This window comes from Capricornis sumatraensis, chromosome 2 (assembly GCF_032405125.1).
Source record: "Capricornis sumatraensis isolate serow.1 chromosome 2, serow.2, whole genome shotgun sequence".
Classification (NCBI taxonomy): domain Eukaryota; kingdom Metazoa; phylum Chordata; class Mammalia; order Artiodactyla; family Bovidae; genus Capricornis; species Capricornis sumatraensis.
Genome location: NC_091070.1, coordinates 203472241 through 203493708, shown reverse-complemented (window position 1 = coordinate 203493708; position 21468 = coordinate 203472241). Strand labels below are relative to the sequence as shown.

General features: G+C 46.6%; 1 protein-coding gene across 1 annotated transcript in view; it reads left to right on the top strand.

Annotated features, from left to right (window-relative positions):
• Positions 1-21468, top strand: part of CFAP57 (cilia and flagella associated protein 57) — a 66877-nt gene that overhangs the window by 18639 nt on the left and 26770 nt on the right. The window contains exons 8-15 of the mRNA XM_068961777.1: positions 466-579; positions 6740-6952; positions 8504-8677; positions 11323-11484; positions 15235-15390; positions 16486-16579; positions 17184-17374; positions 21119-21292. Of these exons, the coding sequence (XP_068817878.1) occupies positions 466-579; positions 6740-6952; positions 8504-8677; positions 11323-11484; positions 15235-15390; positions 16486-16579; positions 17184-17374; positions 21119-21292 (1278 nt within the window). The remainder of the gene's footprint in view (positions 1-465; positions 580-6739; positions 6953-8503; positions 8678-11322; positions 11485-15234; positions 15391-16485; positions 16580-17183; positions 17375-21118; positions 21293-21468) is intronic.

Genomic DNA, 21468 nt, shown 5'->3' with positions numbered 1-21468 from the left:
AAGCATTGAAAAGAAAGTTGTCACACATTCAGAGTCACAGTTGGGAGGACAGGGTTGGCAACTGGGAGGGATCAGGGAAAATGAGCAACAGTGAAAGACAGTAGCAGCCCATCTGATTTCCCCCATCCCCATCCCGAAGATGACGTACAGAAACAAGACAGAGCTGTAAAGAATCACTTTCCCACTCTGAAACTTCTTCTACAGGCAAAATGAATGAGTATTCCACTCTCTGATCCAAACAGCTTCATGATTCATGCACATGGTAGTGTCAGCGTCTTGGCCAGTATGAGCTATAGGAATAGTGACATCAAATAGGCCAATTCTGAGTCCTATTTACACCTTCCCCCAATTCCCAGTCCTGCACATGGTGTCAGCATGAACTCTGGGAAAAGAAGCTCTCAACTACAACCTCCAGGTAAACCGCTCTTTCTTTCACTCTTGGGCTCTCCCTGCATTTCTTTGCAGTGTTCCTTTAGCAATGGAGGTCACCTGTTTGCTGCAGTCAATGGGAACGTGATTCACATTTTTTCCACCACAAGCCTAGAGAATATCTCAAACCTGAAAGGACACACAGGGAAGGTAAGTGAGTGAGCAGGGCCCAGGGAAACAAGGGCACAGAGTCAAACATCATGCTGGCCAATGGGATATAAGAGAACAAAAGAGAAGTGATTCTTTTCTTCTCAGAGGTCCCTGTCTAGTTGAGGGAAAAGACAATAAAACAAATGCACATTCAGATTTAAGTACTAACTGTAGAAAACTCAATGAACGAAGAATATGGGTTGTTAGAAGAGGAAGTGATGAGGAGTTGACATGATGGAGATTGGTATGTTCACAAAGGCATGGTCCTAAGGAGTGAGTCAGAATTAACCAGACAAACCTAATGGGTCAAATAATTGCTGATAGGGATCCAAAGACCCTGAGATGGAGAGGAGGAACTATCTGTGGTACTGAAACATAGGTATCAGGAATGAAACTTGGCGTGAGCTAAGATTGGTGAGGTTAGCAGGACCTGAGTTCTTGAAATCTTGTTCATGGAATCTTATAGGCGCTGGTAGCTCTGCTGGTAAAGAATCCACCTGCAATGTAGGAGACCCTAGTTCCATTCCTGGGTCGGGAAGATCCCCTGCAGAAGGGATAGGTTACCCACCTCCAGTATTCTTGGGCTTCCCTGGTGGCTAAGTCAGTAAAGAATCCACCTGCAATGCAGGATCCCTGGGTTGAGAAGATCCCCTAGAGGAGGGCTTGGCAACCCATTCCAGTATTCTTGCCTGGAGAATCCGCATGGACCAAGGAGCCTGGCAGGTAACAATTAGTGGGATCACAAAGAGTCAGACACCACTGAGCGACTAAGCGCAGCACATACTTTATCCTCCTTTTTCCTTGAAATCACTGAAGACTCTCAGGCCAAGAAATGATATGACCATATTTGCATTTTACAAGATTACTTTGGCTGCAGAGTAAAGATTGTATTGAAAGGGATGAGGGTAAAGTGGTAAGGAGATTGTTGTCTACATGATGGTAGTATTTTGGAGCAGGATGGAGCTGGTAGCAATAGGAAGAAATGTATGCATTCCAAAGATATTTAGGAAGTTAAGCCAGTAGTACCTGAAGGTAAACTGGATATGGAGCATGAAGAAAAGGGAGACGCCAAAGACTGAAAGGGTAAGAAGTCAGCAGGTGAATTTAGATAGAAAAAGCAGTGGGAAAAGAAAGGCATTCTCAGCAGCAGGGCGTGTTACAGGTGAGGGCGTGGGAGTATGGAACAGGACGGTGGTTTGTGGCTTATGGGCTGGAACACTGAGCACATCTGAGAAGTGATACAGAGAGGAGCTGGAAAAGTTTGGTGCATCATGGAGGGTGTGTGTGCCATGCCAAGGAATTGGACATTGGTCTGTAGGTGATGAGAAATAACTGGAAGGATTTAAGAAAACAAGTAATAGGGTCAGAAAGATAATTTTCCAGACAGTATTGAAAATGGTTTAGAGGGAAGGGAAGCTGGAGTGAAAGACGTCAGCTAGAAAGTGAGGGTGAGAGAGGAGCTAGGAACTAAACCATGGCTTTCATAGTAGGGACAGAGAGAAGAAAGCTATTAAGCTCTATTTTGGATGTGTTATGTTTGCTGCGTCCAGGAGTGTGGTATGTGAGAGTAGATGTCAGAAAGAAGTCTGGGCTAAAAATCCCAGTTCAGGGAATTAGGTGGTAGTTAGTGGAAGTCAGAGGCATAGATTAGATCACTAAGCGCTTGTGCAGAATCTGAGATCTTGGTCAGGAGACAGGTGAGCAACATGTAAGGGACTGGTAAAGAAGAGAGAGACTGCAAATGAAGGTACAGAGAGAACCTGGAATCAAGGGATTGTATCAAAGAAGCCAGGGAACTAGTTTCCAGACAGAAAAGAAGTCAGTGACCATTGACTTCAGCAACTAACAGGTCGTAAGTATAAGCGCTATTAAGCACAAGTGTATTGGGAGCTACTGAGCTTCCTCCGCTCCAACAGTATGATTGCAGAGATGTAGAGGAAAGCACACACCAGGTGAGTGTGATGCTCTTTCTCGAACCAGGCACATCCCCATAGGAAGCCCTACCTCACCAACCCAGGGGAACAGCCATTTGTCCCATCACTTTACCAGAATTTACAACACTTGTCTCTAATCAGGGATATATGTTAGGTTTACAGATGTGCTATTAAAAGAAAATACAAAAACAAACAAAAAATATAGATGGAGCATGCAGCTAAAACCATGCATACAGGGAAATCTTTAACATTAAACATGTATTAGAAAAATGGCAAAGATGAAAATCAGTGATACAACTGTCCATGGAAAAAGATAAGAAGTAGAACAGTAAATTAATTCAAAGAAAACAAATTGAAGGACATCATAAGGATAAGAGCAAGATGGAACAGAGAACATTTACACAATAGATCATCAAAGCCAAACTTTGTTTTTTGAAAGCTCAAAATGGACAAACCTTTAGCAAAATTGTTTAAGGGAAAAAGAGAGAGAGAAGATACAAGTAACCAACATGAGTAACCAAAAGGAGTTATCACTACAGGTCTGATAGACATTTTAAAAGATTACAGGAGAGTATTATGAACAGCTTTATGTAAATAAATTTGAATAAATAGATGAACTGACAAATTCCTAGAAAAATTGAATCTGTCATTTAAAACCTGACAAGGAAAACTATCACTGGAGAAGTATATCGAATTTTAAGGAAAGCATGACAGTAATCTTGGGGGGAAAAAAACCTCTTCTAGCGAATTTTTTTTTCTTAAGTAAATACTTCCAACATTGTTCTAGGAGGCCAGCATAGTTTTGATACCAAAACCTATAAAAGACATCACAAGAAAGGAAAATGGTAAGCCAGTCTTTTCTGTGAACATAAAGATGTCCTAAATAAATTATCATCAAACCAATCCAGCAATATGTTAAAAGGATAAGGCAACATGACCATGTTGATTCATTCTAGGAATACAACATTGTTTTAGATTTTGAAATCATTAGTGTATACCACATTAATATAGTAAGGATTAAAAAGCATATGCTTATCTCTATAAATCCAAATAGAATAAATCAATAACATTAACTGTATCATAACATAACAGATTTAAAAAGCACTTAAAATTATGGGGAATGTACTTTATTATTAAAAGTCTTATATAGGACATTTATTTTAAAAACCTACAACAATCAGCACACTTGATTATGAAACTGTGAAATTCAGAGAACAAAACATGATGCCTTCTGTTAGCCTTGTACTGGGTTCTATCCAGTGCGATAAGGGACGGAACAGAAATATACATTAGTCCCCGTGCCGTGCTTAGTCCACTGCTCAGTCGTGTCCAGCTCTTTGCAACCTCTTGTAGCCCGCCAGGCTCATCTGCCCATGGGGATTCTCCAGGCAAGAATACTGGAGTGGGTTGCCATGCCCTCCTCCAGAGGATCTTCCCAACCCAGAGATCAAACCCAGGTCTCCCAAGTTACAGGGAGATTCTTTACCATCTGAGACACCAGGGAAGCGCAACATTAGTCCATGGGGCTGCCATAACCAAATAGCCCAGACTGGTTGGTTTATGAAGAGCAGAAATTTTTCCTCACAGTTTGGAGTGTAGGGAGTCCGAGATCAAACGATCAGAAGAGGGCCCTCTTCCTGTTTTCAGACTTCCTATAGCCTCACATGGTGGAAGGAGCCTTTCCTAAGAACACTCACCCCATTCATGAGGGGAAGAACTCAGGACCTAATCACTTCCCTAAGGCACCACTTCCTAATACCATCACCTTGGGATGTCAGGATTTCAACATATGAATTGAGGTGGGGCTGATGAGAGACAGAAACATTCAGACCATAGCAAAATAAGAGGCATGAGGGTTGGAAAGGAAGAAATAAAGCTATGACCACAGACAGCATAACTGAGTTTGTAGAAAATTTAGAGAATTTGCAGATAAACTATCAAACTTCGTGAATCTGGGAATATTGTTGGAAATGATTATATTTAAGTCCATTTTTACATAATAGTGAGAAACAATCAAAAAATGTAATTTAAAAAGGACACCCAAAAAGGTGTCTAGTTGGTCAGGAGGTTGGCTACTTAGAAGGAGATTGAGAAAATGTGTTGGAGATGTTAATGTATTGGAGACTATGGAAGCCAGTCGCTCTATGAGAGAGGGGAGCTGCAAAAATGGAAAAGGGAAAAAGTTAGAATGTTGTTTTTATTTGGCAGTTTTGTTCAGTGACTTGGTAAACTAATTCTGAGAAGTCTTTTTTTCTCCTGCAGTGGGCAGCCTCAGATGTCGCTGCTCAGATGTTTTTCTTTCTTGATCTTTTAGCCTGGTTACCTAGGGCTTGTCCCTGGGTTGACCTAAGCCACTTAATTAGTCATAGATTATGCCTAAGGCCCCTTCCCCAGTTATATTTTTACTGTTGGATTTTTGTTTAGAAAACAGAAAACTGTGATTTTCCTGTCACAGTTCATGGAGTTTATGCTTTTGCTCCATGTTTAGCCAGAAACTAGTAGTTTCGAGGTTCCCTCTCTGACTATACCTGAGAGGATACAGCCTCAGCCATGCACCCCGCCTTCCAGGCTGCCAGGCAGAAGCATGCTGTTATTTCTAAGCCTGACTTCCTGGGAGATGCCCCTGGCTCAGAAGCTTATTACTCAGTTAGTGTTGGTCAGATGTTGTGTTTAAACCCTTCGTGCCTGTGTGGCTTCCATCCTGTGTCAGTGGGTTTTTGTGCAACATAGGAGATGCTTTCAAGTGTCCCCATATCCTGCCCTGATTTCTCCTGAGTGTGTGCAGCATAGCACATACCTCAGCCTTCCTGATCCCCACAGTTGTCTCTCATCCCGGAAGGGCTCTCTCGACTGTCTCCTTCCCTTCTTCTTCCTGTAATAATTCTGTTACTGCTCTGCCATTTCCAGCCTTCTCTTAACCGCCCTCCAGCTAGATCTCCACCGATTTAGATGATGCCCATAGGATGAAATTCTCCATGCTCTGCTCCAAATAAGTCAGTCTCCTCCAGCAGAGCTGTGGAGCTCATTGTCTTATGACCAAACGTCCCCCTGGGAAGAAGTTCTGCTCCACTGCACCAGAGCGGAGAGGGAGGGGTAGCGACTTTATTTCCCAAGAGTGACCTGCCTACTCCGTGTGTGGCGCTTGCGGGTGGAAAGGCGGTGGGATCCCTCGTCTCTTCGGCTCTCGCCTCATGGTGTAGAACCCCCACGCATTGAGTTAACTGGGGCAGGGGCAGCTGGGGTACCAGTATCCTCATGCTTCTGCGCTTGGAGTAGTTTCCACCAGCAGGTGGGACCGGCTAGGGGAAGGGAGATGAGGTCCTCTTGGCCACATTTGCCTGGAATAGAGCTTCTGGGTGAGGATGAGAAATGCCAGCAGGTTTCCCAGGATGAAACCATAGCCAATGGCTAAGCTCTGGGGGAGAGAGGGAGCCCCACCTTTTGGCTACAGCTGCCCAGAGGACACTGGAATAAAGTGTTTGAGGATGAGGAGGGTAAAAGAGCAGATCAGCACTTATATCCTGCAGTCTCTGTTCCTCCTGAGATTGAGTACATTTTCCTGAGTGAATGTTTCTGCATTTTCTATATGCCCTTAAGACAATTGCCAGAGACTCTAAATAACTGTTTTTATAAACTTTGTGGCCACACCACGAGGCGTGCTGGATCTTAGTTCCCCAACCAAGGATCAAACCTGTACCCCCTGTAGTGAAAGAGTGGATTCTTAGGGGATTCTTACCAGGGAAGTCCCTAAATAACTGTTTTTATGATTTCTAAGTTACTATTATGTAAGGGATAGGCCAGCTGAGGTTCTTACTCTGCCATTTGGAAGTACCCTCTCTATGCAATTTTTGCAACTCCCTTTGAATATATATATGTATAATTATTTCAAAATAAAAACTTTTGTAAAACATAGCAATGATTGATTGCAGCATTATAGGAATTATTATGATTCAGTCTTTACATTCATAAAGTGAAACAGAAATGAGAGTATTTAATCTTCAGTATTTTGCAAACGTCTGAGGAAATAGAATGCTAACTTTCCTACAAAGCTATGGTTTGTGTTTACTGAAGGGTATGTACCAGGAAAGGATACTCTGCCTCAGCATAGTGAATCACGTAAGGGGGTCTCCTCCTCTCCTTGAGAGGGGGGTGTGTGTGTGTGAGAGAGAGAGAGAGAGAGTGTGTACATGTGCACTCCCAGCTGGGCATGTCTTCATCCCCTGTAGATTCGTTCAGTTGCATGGAATACAGATGACAGCAAGCTGATTTCCTGTGGCACAGATGGTGCTGTGTACGAATGGAGTCTGTCCACAGGAAAGAGAGAGACAGAATGCGTGCTCAAGTCCTGCAGCTACAACTGCGTCACCATCTCTCCTGATGGCAAAATCATCTTTGCTGTTGGGTCAGACCAGACTCTGAAGGAGATTGCAGATTCCTCAGTGAGTCTGCCCCTGTCCCTCCTCTGGGCTGCTGCCTTCATCTGCCGAAGACAGCTTCCTGTGTTTACAGCAGAAAGGGGTTCTCTGAGAACAGGGCCCTTCTTCTTGGGAGAACACCTGCCTCCTCATTCCTAGAGGATCAGCTCAGTAATTGTTACTTCTGGAATTTCCTGCCCAGTGCCCACCTGACTCACTTAAGTTGTGGGCCCTTTTCCATTCCTCCTTTGCTTGCTGACTATAACTTCTCTCTCACCCTCCAGGGAAGGAGGTCAGCAGCATCTCTAAACACTCTAACCCTTGATTTGCACCTACTTCCATGGGCTAAAAACAGAACCGTAGTTATTGCTGTCACCTAAGCTTGCCTCCATAATTGTTTGGAAATCCCCAAACTCTGAAATTTTAAAATTATGCACCTTGGCTCCCAAATAGTTAAGGGAGGAAAGAAGAGCTTGGCAAGGACACTTCCTGGAAAAGGAGCAGTGTCCTCCACGAGCCCAACCCAGAGGAGGGTATCTCTCCAGTATGCCCCCAGGTAGCCCCCAGTGTGGTGGTTTCTACGGCGCTGCACCAGAGCAAAGCTTCTTAAGGGGAGGGCCATGGTTCCCATCTCTTGGTATCCCTACTAGGTAGCACAATGCATGGCCCACAGAAAACACCCAGTAAATAATTGATGGCTGGATGGATGGGTGGGTTGATGGACAGTAGGGTGGATGGACAGATAGGTGGATGGATGGGTGGATTAAAGAGTGAAGGAATGAGTTAATTCCCTGAGAGTGTAGTTTTGTTCCTATAAGAACTTAGAGCTCTGTAGCTCAGACAGTAAAGTGTCTGCCTACAATGCGGGAGACCCGGCTTTGATCCCTGGGTCGGGAAGATCCCCTGGAGAAGGAAATGGCAACTCACTCCAGTATTTCTGCCTGGAAAATCCCACGGACTGAGGAGCCTGGTAGGCTACAGATAGGTGGATGGATGGGTGGATGAGTGAATTAAAGAGTGAAGAAATGAGTTAATTCCCTGACAGTGTAGTTTTGTTCCCATAATGGACATTAATAACTATTTGCTGAATAAATTTATGATCCACATCCCATTATTAGTTTGAGATACACAATAGAATAGCAGTCGAGAGCATACTCTCGGGAGCCTGAGTGTAGGTGGGTGAGTTGAGGTAACTTACCCAGCATCTCTGTGTCTCTGTTTCATCGTCTTTAACATAGGGATGGCAGTAACTGCCTGAAAGGGCTTTTGTGAGGGTTAAATGAGTTACAGCCTGTAAAAGCAGTAGAACGCTGCTGGGTGTCTTATGAAAGTTTCCTTAGTGTTATCCCTAACTCCTAGAACTGTTTACTCATCAGTCAGGCTGCCAAGAAATATTTAGTTTGTGCCCTTTTATGTGCTAGACACTATGCCAGATGCTAAAAGGGATGGAAAACACACATTTTAAAATCCAGAAGTTGCCCTAATGATGGTATTAAAAGCAAGGAGGAGAATGACCTGGGGACACTGGGGACACGGTTCATCCCCTCGCCCTGAACAGAGCTGGCTGTGTTTCAGGTAATTCGAGAGATGTCAGCATTTGACGTCACCTACACAGCCATCGTCATCTCCCACTCCGGACGCATGGTGTTTGTGGGCACCTCCGTGGGAACGATCCGTGCGATGAAGTACCCGCTCCCTCTGCAGAAAGAATTCAATGAGTACCAGGCCCACGCAGGTCCTGTGACCAAGGTGAGGGGGACCGTTTCCCTGGGGTTCAGTCCCAGATTCAGCTCTCGAGAGATCCACCTGGTCCTGTCCGCTGCGTACCTGCTTTATCCCTTCTCCCTCCCAGCATCTTTTCTCTCCCCTTATTTATTAATCCAGCCAAGTTTTCAGTAAACACTTACTGGCTCTTAATACTCTGTTTGAACTACCCCCAGGAATTTGTCCTAGGAAGTGGTCAGAGGTGCCCCTGAAGATTTATGTACAAGATTATTGTTCATCATATTATTTTGCATAATAATATGGGCCATTTGAGAGATGCTGTAGGGCCCTGCTCAGCTGTCCTCTACAGGCCAGCACCCTCATGTCCCAGCTGCTAATGGCTCACAGCTGTCCTTCTCCACAGAGTTGTTCTGGACTGAAAGGAGACATAGCCCAGGAGATGAGCCCCCATCCGTCCCCAAGGGCAATAACATGAGCACACATTTGTAAATTGTCCTTCCATCCCCCCTTGTGAAAAAAGCAGTGTCCATGTTTACAATGGGATCCTGAAGAACAGGCTCTGGGAAATGTGTTCTCTCTCCCTCCTCCCTCTCTTAACTCCAATTGAACAATACCAGCCCCTGAGGTTTTTCATTAAGTCCCAAACTTTAAATTGACTTGCCTGCAGACACATCCTTATTAGGAAAGGATTTTTTCATTATAAACTAGAACATTCCTGTAATGAACCTGAGTCTTGGGTCCAGAGTAAATTACTATCACATATCTCCCCACTTTGCTTTAGAACCACTAAATTTTGTGGATGTTTACTTTCCTGATTATAAAAGCAAGACATGTTTATTTTAGGAATAAAAATCCTAATGGCATCATCATTAATATACTGATGCAGTTTCTTCTGCATTTTTGTGCATATGCTTTAAATAAATTAAGATCATACTGTATGTCCTCTTTTGTTGGGTGCTTTTTTAAAATTTGTGCTATTGTAGGCATTTTTTTGTACAATTAAATATTCCTCAAAAGCATGATTTTAGCAGCTATTCAAATATCCTATCGCAATGATGGATCATAACTTATTAAACTCATCTCTTACAACTGGGCATTTAAATTATCCCATGAGGTCATGAATATCCTAGTCTGTAGATTCCTATGAGCGTCTCTGATTATTTCCTAAGACTAAATGTCTAGACAGAGAATGAATCCTGAGGGAAAGAGAATGGCCATTTTTTAAGTTCTTGACACATTTTGGTGATTGTGAGAAGAGAGTTTCCATAGTTGATAACTTCCGTTTTCATTTCTTATTTTGAAGTAACTATAGATTCACAAGAAATCTAAAAGATAGCATCAAGGTCCTGGTGCTCCTCACTCAGCTTCCCCCAGTAGTTACATCTGATGCACAACATCAAACCAGAAAACTGACGTGGTACACAAGGTGGGGTTCCGTGTCATTGTTTCTCATGCATAGACATGTGCAACCACCACTGCACGCAAGACACAGAGCTATTCCGGCACCACGAAGAGCTCCGTCCTGCCCCCATCATAGTCCCACCACCATGCCTAGTCCTCGGCAACCGCTAATTCAGTTTCCATTTCTATAACGTTGACACCTTGATCATTTTATGTAAATTATCATACAGTATATATATGAAATTATCAAGATGTTAATGTTATAGAAATGGAAAATAATCATACAGTACCTGGAGAAGGGAATGGCAACCCACTCCAGTATTCTTGCCTGGAGAATTCCATGGACAGAGGGGCCTGGCAGGCTACAGTCCAGGGGTCGCAAAGGGTCAGACACAACTAAGCGACTAACACACAATCACACAGTATATGACCGTTTGAGAGGAGCTTTTTTTCACTCAGCATAATACTTTTGATCTCCATGTCAGTTATTTCATATATCAATACTTTATTCTGTTTTCTCTGAGTAGAATTCCATGGTCAGGAATGATTTTACTGTCTACCCCTTGTAAGATATTTGAGTTTTCCCCATAGGTCTTGGACTGCTACAAATAAAATTGCTATGAACAATTCCATACTGGCTTTTATGTTAACACAAGTTCATTTCTCTGGGGTAAATGCCCAGGAATACTGTTGCTGAATCATATATTGCAAGTATGTTTATTTAGTTTTTCAAGAAACTGCCGAGCTGTTTCCTATTCCTTTCAGCAATACACGAAAGATCCAGTTTCTCTGCGTCATTGCCAGCATTTAGTATTATCACTTTTTTTTTAATTTTAGCTGTTCTGATAGGAATATAGTGACATTTCATCATAGTCTTCATTTGCATTTTCTTAATGACTAATAATATTGAATATCTTTTCATGTGCTTATTTGCCGTCTGTATTACTTCTCTATTGAGATGTCTCTGTATCTTTTGCCCACTTCCTAATTGGATTATTGGTTTGTTTTTTTTAAACGGTTGATTCTTTCGTGTACCTAATAATTGACTCTAAAGATTCCAAATCCACAGAGAACATATACTGGCCTCATCTTTTCATTCATTCCCAGAAGCCCTTGAGGGTTCCTGTCTCACTCTTTTCTGAGATCGAATCTTCCTCCCTGGGAGGCTGTGCCCGGGCCTGCATGGGGTGGGGATCTTGCGCAACCACTGACTCTGCCCTGGTCTGCACGGCCTGGGAAAGCCTCCTCACCATGCTTGTTCTCCTCAGATGTCGCTCACCTTTGACGACCAGTTCCTGCTGAGCGTTGCGGAGGATGGCTGCCTGTTCACCTGGAAGGTCTTCGATAAGGATGGTCGGGGAATCAAGCGAGAGAGGGAGGTGGGCTTTGCTGAAGAGGTGCTCGTTACCAAGACAGACATGGAAGAGAAGGTAAGAACTGGATCTGACGAAGAGCAACAGGGGAATTGCCTGTCAGACTGCGTCCAGGGTCCTGGGACCGGCGTAGAGCCCCTCCCTGGCCTGGCTTCACCCGTGCCCAGTGCAGAGCACCCCCACCACCACCACCCTGTGTCCTTCCCACCCGCCTGTGCCTCTGCCATGTGGCCACTCTGACTTACACTGAGCTGTGCTCTCAGCCTGTGACCTAGCTCTCCTCTCCTACTCTTTGCAAGCAGGTGCTGCTGCTGCTAAGTCGCTTCAGTCGTGTCCGACTCTGTGTGATGCCATAGATGGCAGCCCACCAGGCTCCCCTGTCCCTGGGATTCTCCAGGCAAGAACACTGGAGTGGGTTGCCATTTCCTTCTCCAAGGCATGAAAGTGAAAAGTGAAAGTGAAGTCTCTCAGTTGTGTCCGACTCTTCGCGACCCCATGGACTGCCCCCCACCAGGCTCCTCCGTCCATGGGAGTTTCCAGGCGAGAGTACTGGAGTGGGGTGTCATTGCCTTCTCCTTGAAAGCAGGGACTGTGACATAATTCACTTTAATGACCAACAGTTTCCAGCACATGCCAAGCATGTCGATAAATACTTACAAAATTAACGTGGCACACTGAATATTCCAGTTGTATCTGTGAAACTTAAATAACAGCTGGTATCTGGAACCTTTTACAGTCCTGAAATCCACTGCTTTCAATAGTAAGACAATAAAAGTAATAATATCCAGTAACCAACCTTTTGGGGGGGAGCTTCCCTGGTGGCTCAGTGGTAAAGAAGCTGCCTACCAATGCGGGAATCACAAGTTCGATCCCTGGGTCAGGAAGATCCCCTGGAGGAGGAAATGGCACCCACTCCAGTATTCTTGCCTTGGAGGAATTCAATGAACAGAGGAGCCTCGTGTGCTACAGTCCATGGAACTGCAAAGGAGTTGGACACGACTTAACGACTAAACAACAGCAAACCTTTTTTTTAGGTTTGCCACAAATCAGACACTGTGCTAATTACATTATAAGTGTTTTCTCATTTAAATCTCACAACTGGAGAAGATACTATTGTTTTCCCCTATGTTTCAGGACATACTCTTGGAGAGGTTGAGTGGCATGTCCATGGCGCTACTACACACAGAGCTATTACAGTTAGGAGTAGGCGCAGAGCACCAATCCAGACTTCATGCACAGCCCACTTCCATCATCATGGCCTCAGAGCGCCTTTCCTCCTGTTGGTCCAGCCAACAGTCCAATCACATGTGTTTGGAGTGCTCTGAGCCCTGTGCTCCCCGAGGAAGAAGCCCAGTGAGTGGTATTCTCTCAGGGCGTACAGCGCGTGCACAGCTGTGCACTCACTGCCGTTCACACAGAGTTTAATGTGCATTCACTGAGTACCTGATGTTTGCTGGTCACTGGGGTTGCATGTGTGGAAAGACAGGCCAGGCCCTGTGATCAGGAAACTCACACTCACGCAAGGGACAGCGACAAGTGAAAGCAGCAGGACCGCAATGCCAAAAGGGCCCCATCGTAGGATGATAGTCCCCTGGGGACTCCCGGAGATCACTCTGGGAGTTCCCTGGAACTTTCTGCAGGAAAGGGAAATGGGAGGAAAGGCTGAGGGAGAGCCTGTGACAGTTGGGGTCTAAGCTCCTGCAGGCAGGCACATGTGTCTCCTCCTCCTTCTCCCTTTTCTCTCTTCTTCCCAGAGGGGAGAAGAAGACACCAAACAGGACACACCAGGCTGCACCAAAGCCTGAGGAGTCTGGGCCCTCCTGACCCCGCCCCCAGCTAGGCCTGACAGCGCTGTTGCCAACCGGAAGTGACCAGTGTGTGTTCCCCTCACTTCTTGAAATTCCCCTGTTTCTCAGGCTCCATGCGCCCACGCTCATCATTGCCTGTAAAGCCACTGACTGTTCCTCCCCAGCAACCTTCCTGGCCCTTCCTTCACCTGGCCTTAAAAGTCACCTTGCCCAGAATTCCCAACTCTCACTTTTTCTTTATCCTCTTTCTGATATTCTGTGTAACTTTGTGATTCACCCAGGCTGAATTAGTCATTAGTCATTCATTTATTCATGCATCCAACTAGTACTTGCAGAGGGATCTGCCATGTGCCAGACACTGTGCTAGATCTGGGATTACAGAAATGAAAGACATAGACAGTCCTGGAGCTTATATCACGGGAGAAGGTGTGGGTAAAATTTTATTCATTTATTTATTTTGGCCCTGCCACATGGCTTGCAGGAACTTAGTTCTTCAGCCAGCAATTGCACCCACACCTTTGGCAGTGAAAGCATGGAGTCCTAGTCACTAGACAGCCGGGGGAATCAGATGTGTAGTGAGTGTTAGGAAGGAAACGGTGCTGTGAGAGCACAAACAAGGGACCCTGACCCAAGCAGACTGGTGTCTGAGGAAGTGAGCCTTGAACAGAGCCTCCAGGACATGAATGTATGCAGATGGGTGAGGGAGAGTGCTCTGAGGAGGAGGCCCCTAGCTAGTGGGGCTGGAGTGGAGGGGCTGCTGCAGAGAAAGGTTGGAGCTGAAGCAGAGAGAGGAGGTGAGGGGGCTTTTATAGCAGGTTTTAGACTTTGGAGATGGTTCCTAAGGCCCCATTGATGATCTGAGTTAGGCAATGACTTGATAGACTTTCATCTGGAGAGACTTCTCGGCAGCAGCCACGTGGAGAAGGACAGAGGCAGGAGGATAAGCAAGTGCTTCCAGTGCGGCGTGTCAGAACCTGTGGTTCCGGCCAATAAATGTATCCCACTCGTCCCCCGAAGACCCCTGGGGCCACATGTTCATCTGATAAGTGTTTATTTTGTGCTGACTCTGTTGCTGGTCCTGTGCTGGGCTCCCAGGATAAAGCAGGGAAGCAAGCCAGGCCAGGGCAACCCTCAGGGAATGGTCTGGTCAAGGGAGGTGAACTTCACCCATAGTCCTCTCACTCATCTTCACCACATCAGGTACCATTCCCTAAAACCTCTCCAGAATCGTTCCACTCTGATCTGCTCCCCGACCTCTGGCCAGGCCCTTACCATTGCCCACCAGGACTGTGCAAGGCCCCTCAACTAATGCATCTGCCCTCAGTCCTTCTCTAGCCCAGCCTGGGGACACACTGCCTGGCTCTGGGCACTTCTCACAATTGGTAATGATATGTCTACCTGGCTGATTCAGTAACCGGTAAGTTGCATGGAGGCAGGAGCCCTGATTCAACAAATACTTTTTGAATGCCTACTGTGTGTTCAGCACCATCTAGGTACCTGAAATACATCAGTATATAAAACCAACAAAGATCTCAGCCTTCTTGGAGATTGGATTCTTGTGGGGGATGAAGACAAAAGGCAATAAGCAAAATAATACATAACATTTAAGAGTGCCAAGATCTAAGGGGATAATGAAAAGTAGAGCAGGGTAAGGGGTGGGGAGTCAGTGCTGGGAATGGGAATAGCAAGGGGAAGAAAGCGGGATTAAATCAGGTCCATGTAGACCTGACTGAGCAGGTGACATTTAAGCATATTTGCAGGAGAGATGTGCATTATTAGCATAATGCCTGTCACTCAATGGAGCTCCACACTGAATAGGTGTTTTGGAGACAGAGGAAGAAGCTCATATGTCTCCAGGTGTCTGATCTGTGTCTTATGTGGAAAGATGACGCATGCTCTGAGCAGAGCTGCAGGTCTCAGGGAGCTCAAGGCCACAGGTTTAAATAGTCCAATTCAGCCTCACTGTGAATGTTCTTGATTCTGTGTCCTCCTCCCAAAGGCTCAGGTTATGTTGGAGCTGAAGACTCGTGTGGAAGAATTAAAAATGGAGAATGAGTATCAGCTTCGACTAAAGGATATGAACTATTCTGAGAAGATTAAGGAGCTAACAGACAAGTTTCTCCAGGAAATGGAGTCCTTGAAAACAAAAAACCAGGTCTGTTGAATCAACAGCCTCAAATAAGAAATTTCACATGCACTCAAGACAACTAGCACTCGCTCAAACAATAAGACATATGATAATGTTGATAACATCAGAAATGCGTAGAGCAAAGTGCTAAGTGGAAAAAGAGAAAAAAGCAGAATATAAAAAGCTCCTTATGGTGAATGCTACTAACGAGGTAAAATAGATATACCTAGAACGATTTTTAAGAAAATAGATAAAGATATGACCATCTCTGGAAGTTGAGATTGTGGACAGTTTGAATTTAGTTCTTTATGCTTTTCTATGATTTCCAAATTCTCCACCAGGAGAATATGTTACCTTTCTGATAAAGAGAGACTGACTTAATAGCAAAATGAAAAGTAACAAGAAAAATAAAGTATGGAAAGAGAAAGCTTACAGAATATTGATCTCCAGATTGTCAGTAAGTTAAGTAAAATTAGTCTAAATGGCCTTCTTGTCAATAACATTGGTCCAAGATTCTCCTGGAATGATTTCTCTCTTCTGTACAAACCTGCCTGGCCCTTCTTCCAACGCTGCCAATTTTTTGCTCAAGTGGTATTTGGTTCTTTATGTTATCTCTATGGGTCTAAAAACACCCTGGCAGTTAACTTTAGTATTTCATTCATTTAATCAACAAACATCGGTGCCCTGTGTACACAGAGTACAAAGTTAGGTCCCTCCCCTGTCTGCAAGGAGCTTTCCTGCTCCATTAAAGAAAACACTTTCTTAGAAGCTGACGCATTTACATATCCAAGGATTTCCTTTGAGAGCAATGTGCTAACAACAGAGGATTCAAATCAATCCTTACCTTTTCCACCCAAAAATCCATTTGGTGCCTGTCCAAAACTGAACTCATGATTGACAAGATCCATTTCACAGACGGGATCGGTATAGAGATAATATAGAACTTTCAGAGCAGACTATAATACAGATAAAAATGATAGCTTGAATGTTGTTCATAGAACAACGTAAGGCCTTGGGAAGTGTTTGTGAGTGAAGGAGGCTATTACTTATACAATTGGTGCTTCTCACAGTGGTGCTTTCCGCAGACGTGTAGAAATGAGGATATTTGACTCTGTGTCTTAGGTTTTAAAAACTGAAAAAGAAAAGCAGGATGTACTCCATCGTGAACGCATGGACGACCTCCTGGACAAACAGAGCCGGGAATTGCAAGACCTGGGTGAGGCCACCCCTGGGCAGAGGGCGGTTGGTTGGGGGCAAAGTCCGACAGCCCTCTGGATTCAACCCCAGTCTATGAACAGCCTGCCTTTATCCCCTGGAGCTCACTGTGGTTTTTATTCCCGTGTATTTACTCATTCTTTAAACACAGGTTAAATAGCTACTGCGTGCCAGTAGGAGATACAGAAAAGTGTGGGTTTGGAACCTAATAGGCTGCACTGGGTCCCAGACTCACCCTGACTTACTGGGTGCTCTAGGAGTCACCTAACCTACCCCAGCCTCAGTTTACTCTTCCAAAAGATGGGGGCACTGATACCTGTTTTACATACTCAGGACATTTTTCTTGGCCCTGAACCCCCAAACATCCCTCTGCACTTTTCCTGGAAACCTTTCTGCCTAACATCGAAGGGAGGGAATCAGGTTGCTTTATAAGACGATAGCGTGGGGACCCTGTAAGGAAGATGGGTGTGCATTTGAATCTGGCCTGTCGAAGCAGAAGCTCTAGCTGGTGCTGGAAGGGAACGGAAAAGCAGCCAAGGCTCCTGAGTGTCCCTGGGGCTGGCACTACCGTCCCTCCTGAAGTAACCTTCCTTGCTTCTCTCCAGAATGTTGCAACAACCAAAAGTTGCTTCTGGAATATGAGAAGTACCAGGAGTTGCAGCTCAAGTCCCAGAGGATGCAAGAGGAGTACGAGAAGCAGCTTCGGGATAACGATGAGACCAAGAGCCAGGCCCTGGAGGAGCTGACTGAGTTTTATGAGGCCAAACTGCAGGAGAAAACCACCCTCCTGGAAGAGGTACTCACAGGAAGCCGAGCTGCGCCTCCTGTTCACAGTGCCATCCTGCAGCCCTTGCCCAGGAACAGCCCTGAGAGCCGTGGGGAGCCTCGTTGACCTCCTTTTCCTTCCCCACCTTCCTTCCTGAGTGTGCTTCGTGGCCTTGTTTTGTGCTGTTTCTGTGTTTGTGTCCCTGGCAGCTAGGGGCCTCCCTGAGTGGGGAGGTGCTCAGCCTTTCAGACCGCAGTTCCTTGGCTAGACTAAGTTCATCCCCATTGTTCTCTGCTAACTGTTATCTTCACCGGGGAGAGCTTTCTAGCAGAAGCCTGTAGAACCTGGAGACAGACAAGGTACCTGAGCCATGGGGAAGGTGGTTGCCTGAAACCCTTTGTAGCTCCTTATGTCTCACAAGATAAAATCATTCCTTCACGGACTCAACAAACAGACCTGTGTTACAGGTTTACCAGCATAAGTGCTGGGTGGTCAAGCAAAGTGAAATGTGGGGCCAGGTTCTCGGTTGGGTGAGAGAGGCGGTCACACAGACTAATGTTCATTAAAATGTAGATGGGACAGTTGGGGACGCAGACACAGAGCACCTCCCCTCTCCACCTCCTAACCCTCCACCCACCCCCCACATCCCCTGCCGCTGGCCTGCAAGGTCAGGAAAGGCTGGTAGGAGCTACTGAGATCCTGGAGGCATGGAAGCTGGGATTAACCAGGAGACAGGGAAATGCAGGAGGTTAAGAGAGAGCGTCCAGGCAGAGCAAAGTCATCGAATGTTCCAGCAGATGGGGTTGCCGCAATATCTCATTTCCTGAGGTGAGGAGAAAATTGAGAGAGGCCAGATGGTCTCCTTTTTGACACAAAATTCTGGCAGATGGTGTTCTGAGAGTGAGGGGGCAGGAGAGTCATTAAGGTGTGGAGTGATTTGGGGGGTTTTTGGTGTTTTTTTTTTTTGGCTGCTCTGGGTCTTCGTTACGGTGCATAGTCTTAGTTGCCTCATGGCATATGGGATCTTAGTTCCCCAGCCAGAAACTGAACCCACTTTGGAAGGCACATTGTTAACCCCTGGACCACCAGGGAAGTCCCCATATGGAGTGATTTTTGAAGGGAATGATCAAGAAGAGGATGAGCAGGTCTGTAGCTCAAGGCCTAGCTGCCTGGGACTAATTCTGACTGCAGTCACCCCCCTAGCCTGTGTGCTTTTCCACAGCAGGGCTCTGAGCGTAAACGTGTGAGCAAGGAAGGCACAGGGCAGCCCTGACCCAGAGCCAGGGCTTCACCAAGTGGTGAAAATAATGGTCTGCTGGGAACCAGCCACTGGGTCCAGGCCAGAGTCAGTAAGGAACCAAGAGACAGTGGATGAATCGAGACTGGGCCAGGGAACGTGGTGAGGTTGAGACCCAGGGTGGCATACCTGGGATCCAACAGAGAAGTCACCTGTGCTCAGAGAACAGGGCCTGTATTTTAAGACTCAGAGGTGGCACCGTTTCCAGGGGGTGGGCCTGAGAGTGGGTGCAGGAAGATAGGGTCACAGCACCAGGAGACATCTAGGGTCCTCTGTAACCACCCTGATGATGGCAGGGAAGCTGCTGAGTCGGCATCCAGACGTCCTCGGTGAACTGGGACACTGCCCAGGCGGTGGAGGTGGACCCAGTAGGAAGTAGAGGGTGGAGGCCCCACAGACTTGGCAGAGGCTGAGCTCAGATAGCAGAGAGAGAGCCAAGAGAATTCCACCCCCACCCCAGCCCACCTGATTCCAGTTCTACAGTGTGAGGAATGCTGCCTAGCTGCCCTGCCTACCTGCCCAGCCCCATTTCCGGTTGCCCCATCCAGCTTCCCACATCCAATGATGTGGAGCCTCCGGAATTCTTCTACACCAACCTCTGAGGCCCTGCTCAGGATGATGCTTTTTCACTTGGCTGCTGGTGTGCACCCTCAGGGACTCAGGACAAGAGCCAACTCCTTGACAATTTTCCCCTAACCCCTCACCCTCCTCCTTCCCCTTTTACAGGGCTAGGCATCCCTCTGTGTTCTCACGGCCCCCAGACCCCTTTTGTCCGTGTGGCTTATACAACAACATCTCAGTCTACTGGGCTCTGCTTTTAGGGTGAATGGATCCTCCCAGAGTAGCGAGAGGCCAGCCTTCCTCCCCAGACCTCTCACAGTGATAACAAGGCTTTTTCTCTTTTGAGTCAGCAGGATTTCAACTCAGAACTTTCCTAGAGAGATGCCTCCCAAATGTCATCTTACTAAGCTGACTGGGATTCTTCTACTTTTTAGCAGATCAAGAGCAGGGGCTGGTGGGCCCCTCTAGGTTACAGAGGGAGTCCACTGGCCAGACTTCCATCCAGCAAGAGTCTGGCCAAGAGAAGCCTTTGTCAGGAGGTCATTGAGCTCAGTTTTAAAACCACCTGCCTCTCTCACTCTGCAAAACACTCGGTCAAGGGATGGTATGTGCAACCTGGGAGAATGCCAGGGTCAGAATCAGAAGAAAGTCACTGATTCTGCTGAGTTCTACAATGTCCCCCTCCAGGCAGCAGTGAGCAAGGAGGGCTCCTGCCCCAGTCACTCCCCACGCTCCACCAGGCAGAGCTTGTTCTCCCAGCATCTGAGCTCTAGGCCTTTACTGATTCAGCACCAACTCTATACCGTATACTGTGCTGGGTATTCACTGCGGTGGACAGAGACGTGGCCCTGCCATCGTGGAGCCTCCGTGTCAAACAGGCATTTATTACGTGATGGGGGATATACAGGCTTCACACAGGAAATGATACCTCAACTGAGAGCTGGAGGAAATGTCAGAGAAAGCCACGGGAAGAGGCTGGAACCGGAGGTACAGCGAGTACCAAGGTCCTGTCGCTGAGGACTGTGCACACTGGGGGAGCTGCAGTTAGTTCACGCTGGCAGGAGCTCAGGGCGGCAGTGATGGCTGAGGCTGGAGAGGTGAGCCAGGCCTGCCTCCTGAGAGTCTGTGGACCGGGTTCAAGGGTCCAGACTACCCTGAGGTAGACAAGGGTGAGGCAGAGAAGGCTTTCAAGTTAGGGGCAGCATGACCAGGTGTGTGGTTTCGAAAGCTCCCCTCGACTAGAGGATGAGATCAGACTGGAGGGAAGCATGACCAGAGGCAGGAGGCCCCCTGGGAGGCTGAAAACAGTCCAGGCAAGAGATAATGGGGGCCTGGGCAGTGGCAGAGGCATAGAGAAGTGGATGGATTCAAGAGGTGGAAAGGGTGGTACTGATTGGATTAGGGAAGGGGGAGAAATTAAAAAGCCACTCATTCACTCAATATTTATTGAGTGCCTACTGTATGCCAGTGTGCATTGTACACTGGGAACTCATGGTGGGCCTGATAGGCTAGGTTTTTACCCTCAGGGAACTTACATCTAATGGGAGAAACAATCAAGTAATTCCAGAAATAAATATAAAATTGTAAGTATCACAAGTTTAGTGAAAGGAAGATAGAGGGAGGTGCTGGTGTCAGTGTGAAGAAAGCCAGAGGTGGAATGGTGGGTGTTCTGATGGGACAGGGAGAAAAGCGATGGAGCGTGAGGCCTGATCTGGTAGGGAGAGAGGGACAGACAGGACAGGAAGAAAGTGGAAGGGCCAGTGGACCCATGGCCTTGTTTTCCATTTCTGTGCTAACACTCGGTCTTTCATCCCCGTGATAGCCTTCGATGCTCACCTTGCCCTGGGCCCTCTGAGCTCCAAGGTGCCACCTGTCCCCACCTCCCCAGGCTCACACTCTTCTTCTCTCCACGCCAGGCACAGGAGGATGTCAGGCAGCAGCTGCGGGAGTTTGAAGAGACCAAGAAGCAGATTGAAGAAGATGAAGACCGTGAGATCCAAGACATCAAGACCAAATATGAGAAGAAGCTTCGGGATGAAAAGGAATCAAACCTGAGACTCAAAGGAGAAACAGGCATCATGAGGAAGAAGGTACCGGGCTGGTCTCTGAGAGGCATGGGGGGCAGGCCTGGACTGCACTGCAGAGAAAGCATGGGGTGGGTGGACGGACACGGAGTCAGCTAACAGTGACTCTGCCCAGGGTAGGGGCCGGTGGGGTGGCGGGCACTGGCAGAATTCCCACCTGAATGTCCTCAGCTCCAGCAAGT